This window comes from Onychomys torridus, chromosome 11 (assembly GCF_903995425.1).
Source record: "Onychomys torridus chromosome 11, mOncTor1.1, whole genome shotgun sequence".
In the NCBI taxonomy this organism is placed as follows: Eukaryota; Metazoa; Chordata; class Mammalia; order Rodentia; family Cricetidae; genus Onychomys; species Onychomys torridus.
Genome location: NC_050453.1, coordinates 30,268,880 through 30,291,131, shown reverse-complemented (window position 1 = coordinate 30,291,131; position 22,252 = coordinate 30,268,880). Strand labels below are relative to the sequence as shown.

General features: G+C 41.8%; 1 protein-coding gene across 4 annotated transcripts in view; it reads left to right on the top strand.

Moving 5' to 3' along the window:
- Window positions 1–30: 30 nt before the first annotated feature.
- Nme7 (NME/NM23 family member 7) overlaps window positions 31–22,252 on the top strand; it is a 121,028-nt gene continuing 98,806 nt past the window's right edge. Inside the window, exons 1-3 of one of the 4 annotated variants that reach the window (XM_036202060.1) lie at window positions 31–352; window positions 678–868; window positions 7,540–7,634. In XM_036202060.1, the coding sequence (XP_036057953.1) occupies window positions 7,563–7,634 (72 nt within the window). In that variant the 5' untranslated portion in view covers window positions 31–352; window positions 678–868; window positions 7,540–7,562. Of the gene's footprint in view, window positions 353–677; window positions 869–7,536; window positions 7,635–22,252 lie in introns of all 4 variants that reach the window. The other 3 variants (XM_036202059.1, XM_036202062.1, XM_036202061.1) reach the window with 3 other exon arrangements.

Here is a 22,252-nt window from a genome sequence, read left to right as displayed (position 1 = left end):
AGTAAGTGAAAAGCTTACTTTAAAAAAAAAAAAAAAAAGAAGGGACCAATCTAGAAGGCGAGCCGTGTAGAGGCTTAAACTTCCGGGTCACTAACAACCAGACGGAGGTGGCTCCGTTGGAAGGGGGAAGGTGGCGTCGCGTTGCCCCAGGCGATGAGATAAAGGGTGGGTCTTTGTGAAAAGGGGAGGGGCCTGATTACTCCCAGCCAATGGAGACGACGTGGCCTGGAGGCGGCGCTGGATAGGGCCTGGAGGAAGGCGGGGCTTGCGTTGCCAGAGTAACCGGATCATCCGCGGTGTTGTCTTCCTGTCTAGATATACCTATTTCCTGTGCTGAGGTCCACAAACTATGGTGAGTATTCCGGGAGGCTCGGGGAAAGGCTCCTGGGCCCTGGTTACTGAGCGTCCAGGTCATGGGGCGTTTGGGTACTCAGAGGCGACCCCAGGCCTTCCTTCTTCACCGCCTTATCGCGCTATGCGCAGTTACTTCTGTCCCTGCTCCCCCTTTTGTCTTGCAGCACCCTAACTTCCACTTGAGCGCCACTAAAACCTCAAGCTCGAGTAATGTAACAGAAAGTAAGGGGGGAAAAGATTCGGAATCGAAGAACAGCCGATGAGGCATTATTTCGAATAAGCAGTTTATAAGTTTGCATTTTCCATCTTTTGCATGTCTCAAGAGTGCAGCCTCAGACTGACGTGGAGGTGTCTCAACACTTACTGGATCGGAATCTTCCCTAAACACTGGAGTCTCCTCTCCCAAATGGTGCAGTTCTGCTTTTTATCTCCTGCCAGGACCGTCCAACAATAGACGTCTGCTGGCTCAGCTGGTAGTTTATTGCATACTTTCCAGGTCTCCGTACTTTAGCAGGTATGTCTTTCAAGATTACTTGGAGAGCTTCTAGAATTCATGAGCACCACCATAAACTGTGACAGAATACGAAGGGGTCTTGAGAATTTGCCTTTTTAACAAGCCTTTGGGTGTTTTAATCCACCCACTGCTCCACTACGCAGAGTTCTAGGTAGCTCATCTTCGGTCTTCTCAGCACTGGAGGGCGGTGGACTGGACAGAGTAAAATACTGCCTTCAGACGAGTATAGCTGTGGCTTAGCAAGAGACAACCCGCGTCTCATGGCTGTTCAGCTGTCCTTCTTGTTACCCAGTCTGTCCCTCTTTCCTGTAGAGATCTTTTCAAACCTTCACCTCACAAACCCTATCCTTCTTCCTCTTCTCTCCCTTCTAGTCACTGGGCAGATTCTAATAGGCAGTGTGTGCAGTATCAGCTCCTTGTTGATCAATGCTTCTGTCCATTTCGTAGCCTTGTATTTTACTTTAGAGAAGGGAGTGTCAGGAGATTATTCATCTACTTTTGCTCTTGATTTCACTTGCTCCCATCTGTATACCCCTCTATGCCATGAAGTAGCATTTTATCTGTTTGGGTTGTTGTTGTTGTTTTGTTTTGTTTTGTTTTGTTTTGTTTTTTTTTGTGTGTGTGTGTGGTGTGGATACTGATTATTATGTAAAGTACATTTCTCACTGAGACTCATGATCTATGACAATCGAAATGGTGTATTTTGAAGAGTAATATACCTTCAGTCTCCAGGCATGCAGATTTATCTTATTCCTTTTTAACCTAGGGACGGTGCTCATACTGTTTGTCAAGAAAACCAAATTTTTAAAAGCCTAAAAATAGTTAAGTAAAAAATTCATGTTTTTCTCGACATCTAGATCTTTCTCCTGTATCATTTGCTGTCAGTCCTTTCCGAGAGGCAGTGAATTGTCTTTAGAGGCGGGGAAGCTAGATGCCCCTTCTCTGTGTGTGCAGTCTAGGCACAGGCAGATAGATGTGGTGTATGTGGCAAAGGTTCTCTATGCAGGGCAGAGGTTGTTCACTTTGCTGTGTGGCTTTCTCATTACTCCGACTGAATTATGTAACCACTGTTGGAGAGTAGCTCAGTTGGTGAAGTGCTTATCTTGCAAGGAGGAGCTGCATTCAGTCCCCAGAATGCCCATGGAAAAAAAGCTAGAGACCGCGCGCGCGCGCACACGCACACACACACACACACACACACACACACACACACACGTGCTTGTAATCCCCGTACTGGAGAGGCAGAGACAGGTGAACCGGTAAGCCAGCCTACCCTGCTTGGTAAGTTCCAGGCCTGTCTCAAAAAACAAATAACAAACCTGACTTCTGTCCTTGGGACCTATGTCATTGAAGGAGAGAACCAACTCCCTTAAGTGGTCCTGTGACTTCTATTCATGTACTCTAATATACACACACACAGTCACTATAAATAAGTATAAAAATAATTGGGCTGGAGAGATGGCTCAGAGGTTAAGAGCACCAGCTACTCTTCTAGAGGTCCTGAGTTCAATTCCCAGCAACCACATGGTGGCTCACAACCATCTGTAATGAGATCTGGCGCCCTCTTCTGTATACATAATAAATTTTTAAAAAAAAGAAAAAAAAATTTTAAATGTGGATAGTACCCAAGGATATCTTCTGTCTTCCATGTGCACATACATGCATGTTCTTGTGTACTCATATACTCATACATAAACATACACATAATGAGTCCTAGGCTAGCCAGAGTCATATAGTGAGACCCTTTCTACAGACACACACACACACACACACACACACACACACACAGAGGAAATTAAGTAGTTTGAGGGTATGACATGATGAGATGCATTTAGGGAAGCTCCTCACAAAGATGTTATTTTCAAACTGAGATTTTAGTAATAGAAGAGATTTTTCTGGGGTGGATCTAGAATATTCCATTCTGAACAGAGGCAAGGTTAGTGCAGAGCTACATTAGAGAACCCGGAGGAAGAGGGGACTGGAGGAGGTGGGTGGGAACCCAAAATACTCTACTACATAAAGCTTGGAAAGAAGTTTAGATTCTGTTTTAGATACACTAACATAATGTGTCTCGTATATTTTACCTATTCCATCATTTACATTTTATTTATTTATTTGTTTGTTTGTTTTTACTGTGGCTCTGCCTTTAAACTTCAGCCATATGAGTTTGGTCTAACAGTACCATTTCCCCCTCTATCTGCAACACTGTTGAAATTTTCTGGAAATTATTTTTCTTCTCTTCCCTTTGTAGATCAGAGATTCCTAATTTCTCTCCTCATAGTTGGTTTTATAACTTGATTCTCCTTTTCTGGCTGCTTTTGGTTTCTGTAATAGCTTCCATAAGGTATGGGGGGTATGCAGATGAGCTGTGATTTTCTCAGAGGCCCTTACACCATCTCTCTTGATGGTACAGCAGCAAACGCTTGGAAGTATTGTCTAGAAACACCCTTTACTGCCAATGAAGTGAACCGTTGCTTTCTGCAAACATTGTCTAAATGACCCCACTCCTAAACACTGGCTATTTTAAGATCGTCTGTTAGTCAGACGTAAGACAGGACAGCCACTAGAACATACTGATAACCTCCCACTCATTTCTGTAGCGTACACTTGCCCATTAAGGTGCTAGTGTTTTCTCTACTGACTCACCTTGCTTTCTGTTCTAGGCTTCTATATGCTTGTGTAATGGCTGCAGGCCTCTCTGTTTTTACATTTGATTTAATCCTTGTCCATAGACCTAATATAGTCAAATTAAACATATATAACACACACACACACACACACACACACACACACACACACATATATATATCGGTTATGCATAAAACGGTTTATTCTGCTGTAGAAATATGGAAAACTATTGATTACAGTCACTGTTACTATTTTGATGAAACACCCTAGGCACATATTTATGTATGTGTGTACTTGTGTATATGTGATATTACCATGTATATTGTTTTTAAAATACGTTTTTCCTCACGTATGTTTTTTCTGGATTAGTTTTAAGAATTACATTTTATATTTTCATTTTTTCCTGATTGAATCCATCCACACATTAATTTGTTGTATTATCACTCTATATAACACATTTTACACATGTCCATTCTTTCTTTAGAATAAATTGGAAAGGTAATAACTAAGTGAGGGATCGTGTGCGTTGTTAAGATTTTGATATGCTGCCAAATTACCCCCAAGGAATTTTCACCAATTTGTTCTCTGCCAGCAGAATGCTACGGTTCCTGTTTCTCTAACACTCAGTGCATTTAACAATGCACTTAACAATAGATTCGATCTTTTACTAAAAAGCCCTCTTGCCCTTCTTAGAATATTGAGAAAGACCACAAATTGCTGCATGTTGTATAAATGAAAGTAACTTATTATTTACCAATAATATTTCTCTGTAATTGTGTTTTCATGTCTCTCATAAAGTGTTAAGATTTGAAATGTATTGTCTATTTGAAATGAAGACGTTACAGCGGGCTTACAAACCCTTTACTTGCACAAAAGTTCCTAGCCCTCCCTTGGAAGAGACAGCTTGTTGCTGGCCCTGATGCGGAGCTAGAACTGGACTTCTTCAATGTTTGCTGCAGGCCTGGCTTCAGCACCTACTGACCAGGCACTCGGGGTTCTCTGAGGGCCATTGTTTTCTCATCCTTAAAATCAGAAAGCTACTTATTATTCAGATTATCTTAAGGCACTTTTATGAGGATCAAATAGTGAATGTTTATAAAAGTAATTCATAAACTGCAATGTACTAGCCATATGAAATATATTGTTTTTATATTAACCAAATTACTCCCTAATGAGAAGGTAGTTGGGAGAAACAGGAAGAGATTAAAATCTAAAACAAGCTTTAGAAATAACCATTTGAAGTTAGCAGTATTCCTGTCCACTTTGACTCTTGAGAAATTTACTTTTGTATATTAAATTCATTTTTCTTCAAGTGCTCTTACAGATTCATGTTCTTGATGAAGCAGTTAGAGGCTAGAGGAAAGAAAGGAGAGGATGAGAAATAGGAGGACTTGGTTTTGGGTTCAGTTTTAAGAGCCCACATGGTTCAGTGGATGGCCACACACCTATGAGAATATGGGTTCCACAAATTGGACTTGGTGTGCTACTAAAAGAAAAAGGGAGGGCCTGACGCTGAGAAGGGGTAGGGAGATGGGAAGTGGATCTGGGAGGAGTTAGAGGGAAGAACGGAGAATGAATGTGATCAATATACATTGTGTGAAATTCCCATAGAATTAATAAAAATATATTTTAAAAGAACCCATTTGGTTGCTGAGTGGAGGTGGCGGTGCACACCTTTAATCCTAGCACTTGGGAGGTAGAGGCAGGCAGATCCATGTTTGAGGCCAGCCAGATCTACATAGTGAGTTCCAAGACAGCCAGGGCTACACAGGAAAACCCTGTTGTGAAAAACTAGACACCCCCCCTCCCCCCAAAGAACCCATTTGGCTTTGGGAGATGGGCAGCTAAACATGTCTGATGTATTTAATCAGGCATTGCATCTGATGTCTGTGGGTTTCTACTCAGTTTAAATGTGAATATTTGCTTCTGTAGCTTGTAATTCTTTGATTTTGATTTTCAGTGACATTTGATCATGAAAATACAATTGGAACATTCAGACCTCATCAACTCCTTGCTACTTGAGTTCAGAATTATGGCTTTGAAAAAATTAAAATCCCTCCATCTTGTGGCAAGTTCAGCTCTATTGTCTGTGTTAATCATCTTTTTGTTAAGTAACTTAACTGCATTTTACCACGTGCACCTACATTTTAAAAAGATAATTATATTCCTTTGATATCTGAATACTTTTATGTTTTTATGCAAAGGGAGTGTGGCTTCTATAATTACCTCCAGCTTTAGAACTACTAAGAGCTTTATGATTTTTTTTTTAATATACTTCATATACATGTCATTGAAATTCAAAATGAACTTGGAACAGTTCATTAGAAATGAACACAGGGCATAGGCTCCTGAACTCTGATTTTCTGTTGAATTGCAATGTAACACACATATGACATACAAAGATAAGACTTTTTTTTCCCCCCTGAGACCTGGTTTCTCTGTGTAACAGCTCTGGCTGTCCTGAAACTTGCTTTGTAGACCAGGTTGGCCTTGACCTCATGCAGATCTACCTGCCTCTGCCTCATGAGTGCTGGGATTAAAAGTGTGCACCACCATCTGGCGAAGACTAACTTTTTAAAAGCACAAATAATTCGGATCACTCTCTTTTAGGAGCTCACAGAGTGAATCTTATTTTAACATAAGACTAAAAGAGACTTCTAATTTTCTTGTTTGTAAAATGAGGTTGATAAAAACATTAGCTTTATTATAAAGATATTGTTATAATTAAATTATGTGATGCTTACCCTAAAGCTTTATATTCTGTAAGCACATTAGTCTTAGCTGTTATTTGCTGCTGTTTTTCTTAAATTTGTTTTTGATTATTTTATATATATAATATATATATATATATTATATATATATATTACTTTCTGATTATTATCATGTTCACCCCCTCTTGTCTGTCTCCTACCACAATTACTAGCCACTGTAGTCCTCTTTCTACATTTCTGTCTTTTTGTTTTGTTTAATGAACCACGGAGTTGACCGAGCGCCACCTCTGTGACTAGGAATTTGTAACCATCCGTTAGAGCTTACCATCAGTGGCTAAATAACTGAAGACCACATCTGACTTTCCCCCAGGATTTACCAGTAGACCACAGTTCATCAGAGAGGAGGGCCACTTGGGCCTCCACCCATCTATTGTTGCCATTTGATGGCCCAGTATGTTCATTTTGATGTGAGATCATGATTGCATTGATTGAATCATGCTCATAGCAGATTTTATAGTACTTCTCACTGTATTTGGGCTTTTCCATTTTTTCTGCCCCTCTTCAGCCAATCTTAGTGGAGGTGGTATGAATGTCCCATTTAGGGTGGAGCACTTCACTCTCACTTATCTTTAGTGTCTTGAACAACCATGCATCTCTGCAGTCACCAATGTTCATTGCAAGAGATATTTCTCTGATTAAGAATGAGAGTAGCAAATTGGTGGTGGTGGCACACACACACACACACCCTTTTTTTTTTCTGAGACAGGGTTTCTCTGGGTTGTTTTGGAGCCTGTCTTGGACTAGCTCTGTAGACTAGGCTGGCCTTGAACTCAGAGATCCGCCTGCATCTGCACCTGCATCTGCCTCCCAAGTGCTGGGATTACAGGCATGTGCCACCACTGACCGGCTGGCACACGCCTTTAATCTCAGCCCTCGGAGGCAGAGCCAGGCGGACCTCTGTGAGGCCAGCCTGGTGTCCAGGACAGGCACCAAAACTACACAGAGAAACCCTGTCTCGAAAAACCAAAAGAAAAAAGAAAGAGAGTAACATTTGTCTATAGGTATACATAGAAAGTATTTAAAAGACAACTTGGCACTCAATTTAGCTAACCAACAGTAATAAGTTCCTGTGGGTTAACTGGGTATACAATACTAGATATGAGTTCCCTCTTGGTGGCAGGCCTGGAAACTGATCCGAGTGCTTGGTTGCCCCCACAACAGTTGTGCCATTGTTGCCGTGATGAGTGCATCTTGCCCAGCAGGTTGGTATTGTAGTTCATAGGGTCTTCACGTGGGTATTGATGGTTATTGATGCTTTTTTTTCCCCAGCAGCCTGCACTGCATCCTCTGGCACCATGAAAGCTGGTCAGCAGGGAAGAAGCTTACAGCCTGGTTCCAGTTTGGTTTCTCTGTATCTTGCACCCAAGGTGTGTGATGTCTTCAGCAATAGATTTTTATCAACTAATTCTGAAGGACAGTCAAGAGGAATGACAAGAGCCTGTATTGTGTAGGGAGCCTCTGGGATCTCTCGGACCAACAACATGAAAGGGAGTATCCTACAGCTGACATGAGATTTTTCTTTTAATAATCCATGGCTATTAGACACAAGCTTCTACTGTTTTGTTATTGACGAGTATTAAGAGAGATTTAAGAAATGGAGGAACACAGAGGAGAAACTAATCCCTGTGACATGATGTTAATTATTTGTTTATTGTTTTTTCCAATGATGGAGACCAAATCCAGAATCTTGTACTTGCTAGGCAAGCCCTCTACTACTGCACTAAATCTCCAACCCAAGAAATGTTAATTAAAAATAACAAAGTTAGTTAACGTGTTATTTTTATTCAGTGACTTTATGCTTTCTTTATCGTATGAATATGTATAAATCCAAAATGAAACTTACACATCTTAATGCCAACATCAATTTCCTAAATTTACCAGAAGGCATTTGGAGACAGCGGGAAACCGTGTTGTTATGGTTCATTGTTAGAGTTCAGCTTTGTTACCTGTATAATTAAGTGCATAGCAGACTTGCTTTCTCTCCTCTCTAATGTTAGTTTTTCTCATTGACCCTTTTTTTTTGTGACCTGTGAATGTAAAAATACAGACTTTGTTTCTATTAGAAAGTACTTTTGTATATCATCTATATATACATAGTACATGTATAGATATTATCTCTATGTAAACATACTCTGTTGTTTTGAGACAGAGTGTGTTTTTTAGATTTCCATACATTCCAGCCACCCTCACTTTTCCCTTTACTTTAGATGCTCCTTCTCTTCCTTCGTACCTGTGCTCAAATGACACGTCATCAGGAGGTGGCACTTCCTGTCCACCCTTCTAGAGCAACAGCCCTAGCTGTTCCCCATCCTGCTTCCGTTCTTCATCTTCTTCCTGTTTTAGTGCCTGATAAAAACATTACAAAGCTGCAGATTTTTCAAAAGCAATGATAGTGTGAAATTCTTAAATTTTTTTTTCTTTTATGGCACCTAAGAGTTTTAAGTAACCCCCAATATCTCTGAAGGTTGCTATTATGTGCACAGGGAAGATAATTCTGTGTGCTTGGGGAATATAAAGGATGAAAATCCCAAGATAGTTGAGAAGAAAGGAAGTTGGCTTCCTGTGCAAACCCTCAATAGTCATTTGCCAGAGAACGTTTTTTTTTTTTTTTTTTTTGTCAAGGCTCTTGTATAACATTAGAGGGACCAGCCTTAATATTATACCCCCCAGGGGCTCAGGAGAGAGAACTACTAACGGTGAGGACTATTTTCGGGGAAATAGAATCTCAGCACACTGAGCTCCATAGTCCACTTGCTTTAATTCCTCTGGCATAACATCCTATACACACAGCTTCTGTTCTGTTCTTATGCCTAGCTCCTTTCTTGCCTGAATTTTCTCTGTTTATCTACTGCTCCCTCTAAGTTCCATCTTAATTCTCTCGTCTTAATTCTGCCTCACCTAGGTCCTTTCACCTTGTTCTTACCCAGCCAGGACTTTCCCATCTGGCGCTTCCTCATCTTCCATCTCGTTCCTCTAGTTCTCTCTTCTAGCCCTTCAATCTAGTTCTTCCCCATCTCGGTGTGTTCCTCTCAAGTTCTTACCCATCTAGTTCTTCCATTCTCTCTTCTCTTCTCCGTCCTCCCGTGCCCCGGGAGTCCTGGTATATACACACTTACAGGCAGTAATCCCTTGGCAGTGCAAAGCCAGGCTTCCAGGGTCAAACAGAGGGGTGATAAGAATAACGTCGAGGGCAGTAATTGTTAATTATTATTTTCAACCCCAAAGGGAAGTGACCAATGGGGAATGAATTGACTAAAGGCTAAATTCAGGTAATATCTAAGAAGAGGGATCTTATGTGCTCAACTATAACCTCAAACGTGATTGGTAGAAAATGTTAAGAATCTATAAGTTGCTAGGTCAATGAGAGAAAATAAACTGTCTTCTTTTTTCCTGTGGCTCCTATCTGTCCAAGCTATCTGCCATTATCTTCAGGGTTGGGGAAAGTGTGCTCAGTCAGTAGGCATCCTGTGCACAGCTAGATGCCTCTGGTGATAGTTTTAAAGGGAGATCTGGAACTAGAGGTAAGATTTGGGAAAGGAGGAAATAAAGCTTAATTGTCATATCCACCAGGCCTCCTCAAACAGGTGGCCTGGATGCTTAAGTCTGTTTTCAGAGAGCACAGAGGTATCTCTGATAAGGTACTTTCCTCCGTCCGGGGATGGACCTGGCCCGATGCTGCCAGTGATGATAATTACAGGGAGGCTTGAATTGGGGTTCTGGCTGAGCATAGCTGTCATCACAGAAGGTTATCTAAATATTCCTAGAAGTGGTTAGGTAAGGAGTTAGAGGCCTATAAAGTTAGTAAGGCTGTAAGAAAAGAGGGTCTGAGCTAAATTGTTTAAAGCTATTACTTAAGATCCACCTGACCTAGGCGGTGTCTCCTTGTGGAATTTACCTTGAATCAGGAGATTTTCATGTGGACTGTTATTACTGCTAGTCCTTGAAAGTGGCTAAGGGAGATATCTGATTCCAGAGGAAGCCTTTCCTGAGGCTGTTCTCCTAATACCTAGAATGTGTATGTCCAGAGAGTGGTCAGTCCACACTGTTGGCCCTTCTTAGGAAAAAGTCAATTGGGAAAACTATGAAAGGCACACATGATTTTCATAACAGAATACAGCTGATATATAACAAGCCAAATGACACCAAAAATTCTTGGAATTTGGCTTCTTCTGAAGGAAATACTTGATCTCTCCAGGTAGTGACTTTGCCATAACCAGCTGAGTTCTTATGATATATTCCTGTGGCCCGCAGCACAAGGCCTACCCAGTACTGTGGAAAAATCTAGAATTCTAGATCAAAGGAGTAGATGTTTATTCTGAGACCCTCACTGTTCTAGACAACCTCTAAACCTTTAAGGAACTATAGAGGCCGAGTTTGGGGAGATGTACAATTTTAGACAAAAAGTATATGATGTGATATGTCATGATAAGAAGTATTGCTAACTATGAGCAATTGCTAACTATGAGCAATTTATAGGGCTGTGAAGTGAGCAATTTAGAAAGGACTGGTAATTGGAAAGTCATGGAAGCCCCTCCATGTTGACCTGACTGAAATGATGATGTAGCATTCTCTAGGATCCCTAGAAGGAGATTGGGCCAGTCAGAGAGAGTCGTCTGTGTAAAGATCCTGGGGTAGTAACTTTGTATGGACTGGGCAGGCTGTATGTATATGGTTAAGAACCCACACTGTAACACTAAAAGGAGACCATGAATTGGAAAGAGAGCGAGGGGGTGGTACAAGGAGGGCTCACTGAGAGGAAAGGGGAAGGGGAAATGATGCAATTATAATGTCAAAACTAAAGCCATTGAAAGTAAGAAGATTGCAGGGTGGGTGAGAGGGTTTGTCTAAGACCCAGTCAGGCCACACAGACCGAATCAGCAATGAGGAAGAGTAGCAGGTGTGAAGAGGGGCCGAGCTGGAGAACCCAGTGCGGCCTGGCGTTGTAGTGCTTTTGATTTGGAAGAGACTTTGAGTTTTTCTAATTCCAATCATTCTGGGACCAACACTGTCACGTCATGCTTAGTGGACTGTGTGCTCTATATTAAGGGGGGTGGGAAAGATGGTGCATCAGTTAAGAGTGCTGGCTGCCCTTCCGGATGACACAGGTTCACTTCCCAGTGGCAGCTACCAACCATCTCTAATTCCAGTTCCAGGGCATCTGATGCCCTCTTCTGGTCTCCTCAGGCACTGCATGCATATGTTGCAGAAACATACACCATAGAGGCAAAACATCCATACACATGAAATAAACATAAATAAAATCTCAAAATATGTATTTGTACATGTGCACATTGAGGAAATTGGCTGCTGATTTTTAAAAACATGTTTGTGATCTGCTCATGTGGTCTGATCCACACATTTAAAGATGAAGTTCAGCTGAGACGTACTTAAAGGCAGTATGTCTTCTGTCTCATTGTAGCATTCCCACTTTCTTGTGTGTGCACACTTGTGGTGTGCACATCTGCATGTATGCTCCCCTGACCCTATGCTGAATCAGCTCTGGTTTCTCAATGAAGGGAAGAATTAAAATCTTTAGTCAGCCCTAAATAAACAATGATACATCCAAGCAATGCTAAATGGACTCAGCATGTTGCATTTATGTATTTATTTATATGTGTGTATGTGTATAATAATAATTAAAAATAGGCCATGAATTTGAAGGGTGGAAAATGGGAGTGAGTGGAGGGGGGCGTGAAGCCATGTAATTATATTGTATTGGTTTGTTTTTTTTTTTTTTAAAGAGGCTTTGGTCGGCGCCATACCAGCAGGTGCCTCTATCAATTGTTTTGCCGTCCTCTTCTCTCCTCTCCAGTCCCTTTTAACCCTCCCTCATTTTTCAATGCCCTGTCTCTATAGGTAAGGACGATATCCCACTGAAAAGGTAAGAGAGGGAGAGGAATAGACACCAGAGGCCCAGGAGGGAAAACTGAGACACTTGTGCATCTGAGAAAGAAACAGAGGTGTCTGCCCCTGCCAGGCACCCCTGCCTTCTCCAAGAGCCCTCTGCCCTTTCTGGGCCCGAGGCTCCAGGGAGGGTAGCACTGGTAGAGGTCCTCCCATTTCCAGCCATGTGCCTTGGGGACGTCCCCATGTATTCATTCTGTCCGGGGTGCTGAGAAGAGTTCTGTAACCAGGTCACTCCTAGTGTCTGCGTGTCCCAGGTGACTCATGGAACTCTTTGCTTGGAAGACGATCCTAATCACTGTCTCGGTGTATTATAGCTAAAGTCTTTTTTTTTTTTGAGCTGAGGATCGAACTCAAGGCCTTGCACTTGCTGGGCAAGAGCTCTACCACTGAGCTAAATCCCCAACTCTAGCTTAAGTCTTATGAGTACAAATTTTAAAAATCCACATCTTAAAGAGGTTTAATTAAAAGTTACATAACTTTAGAGACCTTTCAAGGATCTTGATGAGATTAATACAAGAACCGAAAAAATTATTATGTATATACACACACTCACAGGTACTGTAGACTAAATCTTTTTATTTATCTCACGAGGAAGTGAAATAGCTAGTAGACTTTTTAAAGTTGTTTTCTTCTCGTATCTTTGGTTTAGGTATTAGGAGGCAAGTGAAGAGAGCTGACTGTCCTTCACCTTCCATGGCAGTGGATGTTTGAACCGATAATTTTATCAGTGGCTAAAACACAAGGCTTCACATGTGCTTGAGGATGACCTGGGAAAAAGACAAAAAGTTCAGATTAGGTCCTTTTTTATTGTGAGGGATTAGAAATTGTTGACCCGACCTGGCATGAAGAGGATGTATTCAGACCAAAAGACAACCACTGTGACTTAGGAATCGGAATGGGAGGGAAGCCTCTTGCCCTCATAGCTACTGCCAAGGACTGTTGAAGGCTGAGCTGTGTGGATAGCTCTTCTTGTAATACTGTCCTGGAGCCCGGTGTGGTGACACACGCCTTTAATCCCAGCAGTAAGGAGACTGAGGCAGGTGATCTCTGTAAGTTCCAAGCTAGCTTGGTTTACAGAGTGAGTTCCAGGGCTGTTACACAGAGAAATGCTGCCTCCAAAAAACAAACAAACAAACAAACAAACAAACAAACAAACAAAAAAAAAACCAAATAAAAAACCCAAGAATTTCCTGGGGTTTGTGAACACTCATGGTGACTCAGCTCCATGGTGACAAGGCCTGGGCTGAGGGGTTTTTGGTGTTTTTATCTTAGAGCTCTGTATTCTTTCTAATGTGCCATAATCAGGGCCAAGATGTTTAACTTTTTTTTTTTCTTTAATTCTAGGGAATGACTCCAGCTTTCACGTAGCTGTACAAAGACACTTTATGGTTTTGAAAACCTTCAGTTTCTAGAATATAGGAGTGACACACATACGCTTTTTTGTTTTGTTTTTGTTTTTTAACAAAAAGTCATGGTTCACATGGTGCCGATTGACTAGGCACTTAGCTAACTTACTGTGATTTAGCTCAGGATTAAATTGATGAGGGACCAACTATAATGACTCATAACCACAGTGAACACTAGGTGGCGCTCCTCCATCACTGGATGATGTCCTTTTTGATCATCTTCAGTGTTTATTAATTTTAGACATATTGGTGTACCATTCAGAGGCCATCATTGTAGAAATCAGGAACGCACACCACACAGATTGTCTTGTAAAGTGAAAGAGAAACTTTTTCTTCTCAAGTTAAAAGAAAAATATAAATAATTCTGTTGGATTAAACTTGAAAATGACATTTTTGTTTTGTTTTCTTGTTTTTCGAGACAGGGTTTCTCTGTGTAGCTTTGCACCTGTCCTGGATCTCACTCGGTAGACCAGGCTGGCCTCAAACTCACAGAGATCCGCCTGGCTCTGCCTCCCTAGTGCTGGGATTAAAGGCGTGCGCCACCACCGCCCAGCAGAAAATGGCATTTTTGAAATTTGTTTTGCTACCAAAATGTTGTTTGACTTACTAAGACAATAAGTAAGCCTTTAACATAAAATAATTTCTGAGTTATGTGAGATAATAATGTAGGCAAATGCATGGAAGGAAATACTATCCAATACGTACCTCTTCAGGTAGACTCGATAATCGGTGTTATTTACACTTACTGGTATACAGAGACTTTGATCACTGTGCCGAAGGATGTTCATGCTTACAGCCACTTGATCCCTTACCATCACCATGACATTCTCACCAGTAATGAGTATTCAGCTGTCCTTTGCTCCCGACAAAAATGCAAATAGAGTCAGTAGTGACTTATGCCGAGTGGTGATAGATGCAGTTTATGCAAGCCTGTATGTGCATTTGGTGTCTGCAGCGTTTGGCACACAAAACAGAGGAGAACCCTAAACCCAGGACCCGTCTGCTTTGTCAGCTCTGTCCTTTGTCCCTGCTCCTAAGGCTGTTTGGTGCTGCGCATATACGTGCAGCGGGCCCTGCGGGACTGGGGGTGAGCTCTGGGTATGCTTGTGTGCTGCACACTTCCTAATCAGGGGAAACAGAATGTTCTGAGACAGAGGCACAGACTATAAACACTGTAGTCAGTGACACTGCTTATCTAAGCCATTGACCCCTGGAGAGAAAATTGAGTGAGAGTATTCCGGGATGGCTTGACCTTTGTAGAAATGTCGAGGTCAGTTTAAGGCCACAGTGGAGACAGGGTCCTTCCATCTGCCGTTCTTACCCCAGCTTCAGGGTGTGGTGCCTTTTTGTTTCTTGGACTTTGCCAAACTCCATCCTTCCCATCATAGCCTTATACATTGTTTCTTCCTGGGATGTTTTTCTGCATGACTGGCTTCTCCTTGTCCTTGTTCTGATATTGCTTTATAAAAAGACCTTAATTGTCTCTCCCAGTTGAAGATGAGTTTTTTACCTCTCTCTGCCTAAAGTTTAACACATATACTTACTTATTCCCTTGTCCTTATAGCATTTATTATGACAAGTATTATATCACTTGTTTTTTAATTCTAGGCAGAGGAAGGAAATGGTAGCTATGGTCTGTACTAATAGGGTCCCATCTGATTTGAATATCCCAAGTGTCTGTTGTAGGACCTGAGAAAGAGAAGTCATTGGTACTCATTAAGCAAATGAAAAAAATGAATAAGTTCAACCTTTAAAAATGTCTGACTTGCCCTTTGTGATCACCAGTGAATAAGTTCTGCTTTTCAAATTTATTCATATATTTATTAAAAAGTATTCAGTTGCATTTTCTGTGTACTATGGATATATGTAGACTTTTCAGATGCATCCTTGAACCAGACAGACATTTAGCAGGGGAAATATTCAATAAGCAATAAATATCCTGTCTGTTGCGCTTGAGGAGATTAAGTGCCATAGGGAAAATGAGTAGTGGGAGTTGAGTTGTGCTACTGGTGGCGAATACAGTTTCAAGGAAGGTGACCAGGATCACTCTCGTAGAGATGAGAAAGAATGAGCCATGGGGATGTGGGAGGGAAGATATTCCAGGAAGTAGGAGAGCCTTAGGTGTAGGAAGTAGGGAGTTGGAAAGACTCTGAGGTGAATACAAGGATCTGTGTGACTAAGACAAAGTAAGCAGGAGAGACCATTGTGGGAGGTCTGCTCAGACAAGTAGTTAGAAGACAGACCTTGCAGGATTGGGATGAAATAGAGATGTGCCATATTCATGGACTAGAAGACTCAATATTCCAACAGGGTAGACAGACTGAGTGCAATCCCTGTTAAGCTCCCAGAGGATATTTCTGCAAAAGTTGACAAGCTCATCTTAAATTTGATTTGGTAACATGAAGGACTCAAATTAGCCAAGACAGTGTGTACACATGTGTGCGTGAGTGTACGTGAGAGGCCAGAGAGGTTGACACAGGATGTCTTCCTCATTTACTCTCCACCTTATTTTTGAGGCAGTCTCTCTCACTGAAGCTGGAACTTACTAATAAGGCTGAGTTGCTTGGCCAGCAAGCCTCAGAGTTCTACCCATCTCCACCTCCCAAGTGCTAGAACTACAGATACGTGCTGACATAGTCAGATATTTTACACGTGTGCTAGGAACCAAACTCAGGTTTCCATGCTTGCATATTATCATTTTACCAACTGAGCCATCTGTCCAGCCCCAGCCATGACAGTTTTTTGAGAATATGAAATTAGAAGACTTACCTTTCCTGGTTTGAAACGTATGAAGAAGTTTCGGTACTCCAGACATAGTGATGTGGCGTAGGGATGGGCTGAATGGTAGTGGAACAGAGTTCGGAGCCCAGGGGATAAACTCTTGGGGCTAAATTGATTTTTGACAGAAGTGCCAGCACCACTCAGTGAGGTAAAGCAGTATTTGAACAGCGATTGCTGGGACAGTTGAATATTTTTGTGTACAAGGATCCATTTAGACTCTGAACTCACATCACACATGAAAAGTAGCTAAAAACAAACAAACAACAACAACAACAGCAAATCCATAGACCTAACTATAAGACCCCAAGTCAGAAATCTCTTAGAATGAAGACTAGGCCTCCATCCTGCAGTATTGTATCAAGCAAAGCTTTCTTGGCTGTGACATCAAAATCACAAGTCACCAGTAGTCTTATCCCCTTCCCTGTGAAATGTTCTAGAACTGCAAATGTGAAATGGGGGGAGGAGGGAGAGGTAGGGTGAGGGCAGCTTCTCAAGTACCGTGTCTAGAGCCTAGCTGGACACAGCTATGAACCTGAGTGGAAGAAATGGCGTAAGGGATGCGTTGCAAAGGTGTGGGCGGAGTTAGAGAACCTGCCAGAGTAGGAGCAGCCAGCAGATGTAGGGCTAGCAACACTGGAGAGCTGCTGGGGGCTCATCAGGGTGCATGATGGGAGCTGCCAGACTCAGCTGGAGTGGAGGGACCCGCTGCCAGGGGCTGTGGGCTTCAGTGGAGCTCAGCAACTCTATGGGATCTGCCTGGGAGTTGGGAAAATAAACATATCCCCCTACACCCCCGCCCCAGTGCTCTTCCTAGACCTTCGGCCATTGTCTCCTAGCAAATCCATGTGAAAGCTACAAGATAAAGGAGTCCTTTGGTGAAGTCCGTGTAGGTCACCTACCCAGTGCTGACTATAGACTAGCTGATTGAAGGTCTGGAGGGACAGATGGCAAATGTCCAGCACATACATTTCCAGGCCTAATGGTGTAGTGGTTAGGGGAGAGAGAGAGTCATTAACTTTTATCCTCAAGTGTGCTTATGACCTTGATGATTGCAGAGCTTAGAGATAGCATTTATATTGGTATTTTCTTTGCTATCACAGGGTTTATAGCCCAACTGGAGTCAATTCTGTAATTGAATATTAAGTATAACTAGTATATGATTACTTTAGAGTTATTGCACTACATATATTTAGAGCCAGCCTTTCTGTTTTGTCTCAGATCCATTTCTCTTTTAGTGTTGTGGTTAGTTGACGACAGCAGTCCTAAGGGTGGTCCTTGTCCTGGCGTCACCTAACACCATATCACTGTTCTCCAAGGTGCTAGCCAGGGGAGACATAAGCAAGGGGCAAAGAGGGATCTTTAGATTCTTCCTGGAAATACATAATGAAAAAGTTACAAATATTACTTTTGAACCTTTTAGGATACGGAATATTTTATTTTTGCCATTTTACCAAGATTATAATGTATTATTTATTTCTTTGGACCTTTAATTCAGTATTTGTTTGATGTTTTACACGCCTCAGAACTACCCATGTCACCAAGAACTTTCAAAAGAAGTAAATGATAGTCACAATCTTCTAGAAGCCTGTAATCTGGTTATAGGGAGAATTTTAATTGCACAAGCGTACCAGAAGACAAGCTAGTGTTTTACTGTGGGAAATTCGTCTGTCCCACGAGGAAACAAGGGTCCTTGTAAAGCTGGGCCGGGTAACAAGACCCAAAGCTCTTGCCAACTCACTTATCTGCACTTGGGTTTCCTTATTGTTAATGTCCCTTTGATATCTGGGCCTCTGAAAATCAAATCACAAGTTCAGAATACCCCTTGGCTGGAGTTGGTGTGGAAAGACTTCACAGGAATTGTGTTTGCTTTAAGGCGTCTGAAGCAGTGTTTGCCCTTGATTTTCAGAGAGCTTTCCCTTAATACGAGCATGTGACTTTGATTTTTCACATGGCAGTGACCTCAGAAGTCAAGAGTTGTTTTTTTTTTTAAAGGATAGGGTTCAAGAAGAAGAAGTTTAAAAAACAAAGCCTTTTCTGGATGGGTACTTACTGTGGCCATGGTTCTTTCAGCTTCTCTTCACTCTCCCCTTTAAAAAATATAAGAGTGAGGGTGACCCTGCATATGTTAGCATCACCTCTTCAGGAAACACATGAGTTCGTATATTGATTTTTTTTTTTTTTTCTGTCTTTTTAAGACAGTGGTCTTAGTGGATAGCCCAGGCTGGCCTGGCGCTCCCTGTGAACGCAGGCTGGCTTTGAACTCATGATCCTCTTGCCTTTGCCTTCAGAGTACTGGGGTTTCCGAGTGTAAGCCACGCCTTTGCTGCTGGTGCTGCTGTGCTTTGTTTTAAGCCATACAATGAAAACTGGTCTTGAACTGGAGCTCTGTCTCCTCGGCTTCCCCCGTGTTTGGATTTTGGAAGTGCATCTTGTGAAAGACAAGTATAAAACAAGTTATTGCTCACAATCTTGCTCGGTTGCCATGTTTCCATTTCCTGTGCTTACTGTGCCGTATCTAAGCGCGCTAGGAATTGCTGGCTTGTTTGCCTACTGTGTCTGGTAATAAATTTTTAATGATTCACTATGTTCTCGGAATGTTCGAGGCAAAATGAAGTTTGTTCTTCGGCAGCCACTTTTTGCTCTGCCTTACTGGAAGCAGCTGGCTGGAGGCAGCAGGTTCTCAGGTGCGGCCGACTTCTGATGGAGCTGAATAAAGTCATTCAGGGCCGGCAGAGGCCCAGAGGCCCAGACTAGTGTAGTAGCCTGTTGAACTGTACCTTTACTGCCTCAGAGGCTAATGAAGTCACGGAGAAGCTGATAATTGTTAAAACAGATTAAGAGCAGCTGCCAATTCTAAACTTGCAGATTCTGAAAGTCAATTTTTAGCTAGTTCAAGACATTTATCTATGACATATACGTCCATTTGTGTATGGTATAAACAAGGAGCATTTATGTATGAGCAAAAATGTCTTGTTGCTGCTTGTGAAATATTTTTACTTGAAATAGAGCAATAAAATGCTACTGTGTATTAAAACATGTGTATATTCAGTGCTGCGTTAGACTTGCGTCTGAGAGCATGGCCTGATTTTTGTTGCTGTGTAGCTGGTTTTGCTCTAATGGAGGATTAAAATGACAAGATGTAGCTGCCAGTACTCAAGCTGTAGTGCCGTGCCTATGGACTGCCTAGTCGGACTTTTCTTTGAGGCCTCTCTTCATCTTTTCTTTTCCCTTTTCACATTTGTTGTTGTGTGTGTGTGTGTGTGTGTGTGTGTGTGTGTGTGTGTGTGTATCTGTTTGTCTGTCTGTCTGTCTGTCTGTGTGTGTACGGGGATCAGAGGACAGCTCTCTAGAGTCCATTCTCTTTTTCTATCATATGGGTCTTGGAGCTCAAACTAAGTTCATCTCCACTTCTGACAAGCTCCTTATTTGCTGAGCCATCTTACCAACGCATTTCACCATCCTCCGGAGAGGGGTTAAGAGCATGTGCTCTGAAATCCAGCCGCCTGGGTTCACCTCTGTCTGCAGGCTCTGTAATCACCTTTGCAAAAGGGAAACTCTAGTACTGGCCAGGTAGAATGCAGAAGGCTTCAGGCCAGTGCCTGGTGGAAAGTGCCACTTCTTTACACTGTTGGTTTCCTTACAGTGTTGAACTGTAAGGATTTGTTTATGTGGGGGGCATCATGGTCCTGATGTCTTAATTTCAGAAATCGCTTCTTAGAATTCACAGGATTGGCCACAGAATTGTGTATAAGGGAAGAAGTTGATAAATGTTTTTGGAATGAATAATGATGACACAAATTGAGTATCCAGTTAGGTCTGTCTATATTTGAACTGAAAGAGATAAAATAGACATTGAGTCTTCTAAGAATCAAAGTAGATTTGGAGGCAGAACAATAAGTTGAATCTCTGAACTATTTTAATCTCACTTTTCTGTTGAAAAAATAGGTGTTTAGTTAGAATTATGTATAGTGTGTATTATTGTAAATACATGTATATTATTGTACATACATTACAGTCATCTGTAGTAATAGAACTCGAATGAGCTAACATAACACTGAGTAGAGGTAGAAATACTGAGATTCTCTTTCAGCCTTCAGCAGCACATCCAGTTCCCCCCGTTTCTTTCTTTCTTTTTTTTTTTTTTTTTGGTTTTTCAGGACAGGGTTTCTCTGTAGCTTTGCGCCTTCCCTGGATCTCGCTTGATAGACCAGGCTGGCTTTGGACTCACAAAGATCCACCTGCCTCTGCCTCCCGAGTGCTGGGATTAAAGGCGTGCGCCACCACCGCCCGGCACACGTCCAGTTTCTTACTCCGGAAAATGGCAACTTACTAGGGCTCTCAAGGATTGTGTAGTGTTACATGGCAAAAACTTACAGTGCCACCTCGTGTAAGGGCTCAGAGCTGCTGTCATTTTTTGCAGAGAGGGGTGGAAATTTCTTGAGAATGTTCAAGAAATTATTAACTTTTGTCTATTTTAATATATTTTTATTCCTAGGCTCTTAATCTGTTGCTCCAGTTATTGGAAGCTACACTTTCATGTATGTCTAAATGGAAGAAGTTGTACCTTCAAATTCAGTAGGCCTAACTGTACTGTCTTCTCTCCCTCTCTCTCTCTCTCTCTGTGTCTGTGTGTGTGTGTGTGTGTGTGTGTGTGTGTGTGTGTGTGTGTGTCTCCTCTCTCTCTCTCCCATCCTCAGATTTTCCCTGCCTCTCATTGCTCTATTACTAATTACTAATTTAACATGTGGGTTTTTTTCCCGGTCATCCTTGCTGTCGTCCCGCTTAGACGTGAATTAAAGTAGCTAGTCTTAGTTGATCTTTCTCTTTTAGACACTCTTTTCTAGCATCTCTCTGTCTAGTCATCTGTCCATCTATTCATTATACTGGAAAATGTATTGAGCACCTAGCTTGCCAGGTTCTTTTCTAGTCCCCAGAGATACAGTTTTTGTTGTTCTCAAGAGTGTGTATCCTGATTAAGATACATATTAATCATGACCTTCTTGATCCTGTTTTTTATTTATAATGTTCACTGACCCAGTGATTCAATGTTCCATTTTGTCTTTAAAATCTAAGCACATTGTTGACCAATATTTTTATGTTCTTTGTAAGATCTCAGATTTACAAGTCAGACCTGTGCTCATCCTTAGGCCGGCACTCTGTGGCTTTTGGCATGGTAACAATGTCAGTTATACATTTTGTTGCTATGAAAAAATACCCAAGGAAAGTAACTTAGAGAAGAGATTTAGTTTGGTTTGTAGTAGGAGAACACAGTCCATCATAGTGAGGAAGTCATGGCCATCAGAGCTTGAGGCAGCTGGTCATGTTGTGTCTGCAGTTAGGAAGCAGCACCAGATGAATTCTGGTGCTCAGCTTCTTTTTGCCCTTTTCATTCAGGTCAGCATGCCAGCCTAATGGAATAGTCCTGCCCACATTTAGGGTGAGTCTTCCTACCTTAACTAACCTAATCTAGAAACCAGCTCCCAGACAGACAGCTAAGGAAGGTATGTCTGCTGGGTGAGTCTAGCCTCTGTGGAGTGGACGATCCTAGCCTACTGTAGCTGCCAATCACCAAGCTTACCTCTGGGTCATTTTTGTACTGTTTTTCTTTTGTTTCATTCATATTTATCTTAATTTCATCATTTGGAATTCGGATAAAGCTGACTTCAGTTTTTACTTCTATACACACCCCTTCTCTCATGCAGGGCCCAGGACAAAGTCAAGAAGCTATTTATTTTATCCATTATTAATCTTTCTATACAGTGTCTGCTAATGGTCATCTCAAGGGATGAGCTCCATGCCATCCCCATATTTTATGGGAACTGAGTCAAGGGTTTTTGTTACATTAATAAAAGCAGAAAACTAATCTTGAGTTTTGATAAGAAGAACAAGGA